Source organism: Daucus carota, chromosome 5 (assembly GCF_001625215.2).
Source record: "Daucus carota subsp. sativus chromosome 5, DH1 v3.0, whole genome shotgun sequence".
NCBI lineage: Eukaryota > Viridiplantae > Streptophyta > Magnoliopsida > Apiales > Apiaceae > Daucus > Daucus carota.
The window spans coordinates 39,651,073-39,655,554 of NC_030385.2; the positions used below are offsets into that span (position 1 = coordinate 39,651,073).

General features: G+C 31.6%; 1 protein-coding gene across 1 annotated transcript; it reads left to right on the forward strand.

The window, feature by feature from the left end:
• The first annotated feature begins 611 nt into the window (after positions 1 to 611).
• Positions 612 to 3,983, forward strand: LOC108221746 (factor of DNA methylation 1-like). Its single transcript, XM_017395603.2, has 5 exons — positions 612 to 757; positions 1,941 to 1,953; positions 2,069 to 2,131; positions 3,042 to 3,206; positions 3,437 to 3,983. The coding sequence occupies exons 1-5, from the start codon at positions 612 to 614 to the stop codon at positions 3,665 to 3,667; spliced, it is 618 nt and encodes a 205-aa protein (XP_017251092.1). The 3' UTR covers positions 3,668 to 3,983.
• The last annotated feature ends 499 nt before the right edge of the window (positions 3,984 to 4,482 follow it).

The following is a 4,482-nucleotide window of genomic DNA, read 5'->3' on the forward strand; positions in this document are numbered from 1 at the left end:
TGTGATTAAGATCTCACTGTAGGTATATCAACAGACCTGGATCTGATACCACTTGTTAGGCCGATTAAACTCACTATATATAATAATATAGTGAACACAATCCAAGACAAACACAAGTATAAGAGAATAATTCAATAAACTCTTATTCACAAAACTCAGTAGTTTACAAATAATCTCTTAGTGATTTATACTTTATCACTAAGAGCTGCTAGGTTGCACGTATGATATTCAATCGATAACTCATCTAGAGTAAACCCTAAGCTGTGTTTATATACACAGTTACATGATATCTACTGATTGATTTACAATTATCTGCTTCCTAAAATAATCTAATCAGTAGCTATCCTTCTGCTGTCCTGATCTGCACAATCTCTCTTGATCTTTATCTTCCTTACTTAGTCAGATATGCTCCTGAAAACCAGCCGCCTGCAAACTCTGATCATCGCTTAAACTCTGATCCAGCTGGCAGTTGTTAAACTCTGATTTCCAGCTAAACTCTGATATTTGCTTCTGCACACTAAACAAGTTAGATACCTATGACATCATCAAATATGTAACATTGTTTATAAAAAATGTAGGTGCAGAGTCCCTTATTCATTCGTCATCACAACATGGCAATGGTGGATGATGCCGTGTCGTATCAAAACATGGCAAGCCTTAACAGTACAAAGACGGACCGGAAGATTTTGATTCATGTAACCAGACTGTGGTTGTCTATATCTGTTGAAGATGAATCTTTTGATTTTCTTGATTCAAGGTGCTAACATTGAACCTGAGAGGAGAATGCTGGCTAGATCTTTAGGACTATAGTCCAGCAAAATTGTTTTTTGGTTCTAGAACAGGAGGGCTTGGTTGAAGACTAAGCAATTACAGGGAGGGAGACTATAATATTCTCACAAGACATATATATTTTGAATTAGAATTTATGGAAATCAAAAAATTGTTATCCATAATAAATAGTAAGCATCTAAAATATTTGTACAATGTTATATTAATTTATTTATTTGTCAAAATATCTTTGCTTTTTCTTTGTATCCTTATATCTTTATAATATCAATTTAATACTTAGTATTATAATTTTTTGTGATCTTGAACAAAGTTATGACTTACAAGTTTTTAGTTAAATTAATTTAACTTTTGAGTTTTGGAATGCCAACCAACTATGTACACATGGTTCTATCGTTTAAATATTATTGAATGGGCGATTAGGTGATATTGGTATATCTTAATTGATAAATATTTTTCAATATACACTTTTATGTATTTTTTAATAATTATAAAATTTTATATAATGGAATATTAAGATTAAATTGTATATCTCAACAAAGATTTAATAAAATAATTTTATTTTATTTTATCTCGACAAACGTGTTAGTTCACCTAACAAGAATACAGACAAAGAGCAGCTTTTGCTCTGGAGTCATCACCCTTATTGTCGTAGCATTTTCCAATATTATTATATATTAATATTAAAAAAAATTCACATATGGATAATAAAAACATTTTAATAACTAAAATCTTTAAATGAATAGATTTTTTTTCCAATAACTAAAAATTTTAGCTCAATATTTTAATATAACTAAATTTTTTCCAATACAATAGTATCATGTGCTATGCAATGAAATGTGAAAAATATGAGGTAATATTAATCAAAAACCACATTATCATATATTAATATTAAGAAAACATTCACATATATAAAAAAAAATTGATTGTTTGTACTAATATCTTATAATACAGAAAAATATTGTACAAGACAAAATTTCAAAAGTAAATATAATTAATCGACTAATATAATTTAATATCATTTTATTTAATTAATAAAAAACACTAATAAAATGATATTAAGCTTATAAATAATCAAATTAAAATTATATGGTCGCCCGTGCTTGGCACTGGTTATAGGCTAGTATTTAATACACTTTAACCTGTGCCCTCAGGGCACAGGCACAGGTTAGACAACCCGTTAATTCATTCAGTACCGATGTAAGTAAACCCTTTGTTTTTCTGTGGCTAATGCATGTTAATCCTATAGAACATTAATCTGCATATTTGCTGGTTTGTGCAGAGCAGTTTGATAAAGCTAAGCTGGTGTATTTCTCGAGGAGCTTTTCTTTTGATTTATGGTCTGGTAAGTTCTATATGATGTATAACTACTGATCACAAATGGGATTTCTTTTATTTATCTCTTTGCATACATGCATGTGCTTTGTTTGTATTACCATAGATTTTCTTTTGCCTATCATATATGCTTGCTATTTACTATTCGTTAATTTGGTACTTTGCTGATTTGTTCATTAAAAAGATGTGCTTATTGTTTTTCAATGAATGTAACTGTATGCATGTACATGTTTTGTTATTATCTTTCCATTTCTTATTATATGGAGTTTGTTTGGTGTAGTTGTTCACATAGTTCTATTTCATGATTATTTAGGGTTTGTGTTGATATGAAATCCAATGAACGGCCAGTAAGTAATAGTTGAATAGCAGCAGCTGCATTGAAGAGCATAATCAAATTATTAAGCAGATTCAGACTCGAGTCCTAAATGTTCTGTTTTGACAAATACATATCTGACCTGAGTTATAAGTTCAGAAGTACAGTGTTGTGGACAGGATACATCTGTTTTTCACACTCTTTAACATGTAAAATATATAGGTCAAATAGCATTATAATTTTGTGGGTAGTTATAGAATTAAATTCAAGGCTAGGTTAAGCATTATGACTTCGATGGGCGCACAGTGCCGGAATAGGTGTCTAGATATTCCAGCCCAGTCAGTCAAGACACACAATAACCCGACTCAGCTTGTACATCATACCGCGCACAATGAGTAGCAATTATCTTATTTTGGTTCTTAATATAAGCATATGGAAAAGAGTCTCGTTAAAATATCTATAATTTGAATAGTGTCCTATGAACTGGTTGCCATCTTGTGTAACATGAAATAATTAGGGAACACTAGTAAGATTTAAGTCAATATCTTATAAACTTTAAGTCCACCATAAAGTGGTTCATTTACTTAATATTTTGTTGTTTATATAGGGTTTGAAGGACAGGCCTATCTCGACGGCCTCAGTTGGTGTCAAAAGACTGGGAGACCTCGATCACAAGCCATTTGTGTCTGCTGCCAAGATGAAATATCCTGCTGCTGAAGCTGAAGAGAAAGCAGGGGAATTCATTTCTCTGATGGACTCCAAAATTCGGGAGGTAAGCATTTCAGTAGATAGAATTTCTTGTCAACTCCTCTCTTTGGGCAGACACCGCAGACCATACTTTTAACTGTCACTCATCATCGTTGTTACTTTTTTGACTTGTATTTAATTCTCCCTAATGTTATACTAGTTTGTAACTCAACAATATCCAGAGCACTCTTTTCCTTAAGCCTGATCTCACTATTTATTCCTTATTGTATGCTTTGATTGGACGTGACATGTCAGGGAGTTATCAATGAAGAAGATGATGGCATCAAAGCAATAAAGAATGAGTGGGGTGATGAAGTGTACAAATCAGTGGTGACGGCATTAAGAGAGTTGAATGAGTACAACCCAGCTGGAAGATGCCCTGTTCCCGAGTTGTGGAATTTCAAAGCAGGAAGGAGGGCTACTTTAAGTGAGAGTGTAAAATTCATCCTAAGACTTTGGAAGACAAACAAGAGGAAGAGAACCTGAAGTACTGTACTCAGATGATTGGCACTCGGCTTCTTCTTCTTTTACCTGATTTACCGTTGAGAGTACAGAATTCATACTAGTACTCATCTATTCTTTTTAAATGAATATTGGTTAACGAAATTGAAGCTAATTATGATACTCTTCAAAGTTTCTGGTTGGATTTTGGTTGATGTTTTTCTATACACATAATACTCTCAGAAACCTAGTGCTGCATTTTTTGTTTCGACTTTGTGCTCCAGCATAAATTCATACTAATTTGGGTGTTTGGTTGTGGGTTTGTGGTTGTTGGAAAAGGGGCATATGAATTTTCATATATAGACAAGTGTACGTGTTAAAATGATTGTAATATTTCAGCTAATGCATCAGATAACTACATGCCTAGTAATAATTTGAAATTCTTGGTATGTATATATTTGAAATGGTGTGAAGAATCTTTTGCTTTAATTCTCAAAATTTATATTTTTTTCATATTTTTTTTTATCAGGATATTTTTTCATAATTGAAAATACTATATATCCCAAATATTGTTTCCAAAAATTTAGGACATAATTTGATATATATAATATTTTCCATTTGTAATACATCTTGAATATCAAAATGTATGATCTTTAAGTCATTACAAAATAAAACTATATATATGAAGTTAATATCTTTAGGCAATGTCACTCTGTTATTTGCAATGGCATTGTTCAACATACATAAGACAATATATACACACACTCGAATGCAAGTAATAAAACATATGAGAGTTGCGCATATTGCACTTAAATTCAGGTGTGACATCCGTATCAACACAAAGTTGGTTAAAGCAAGGT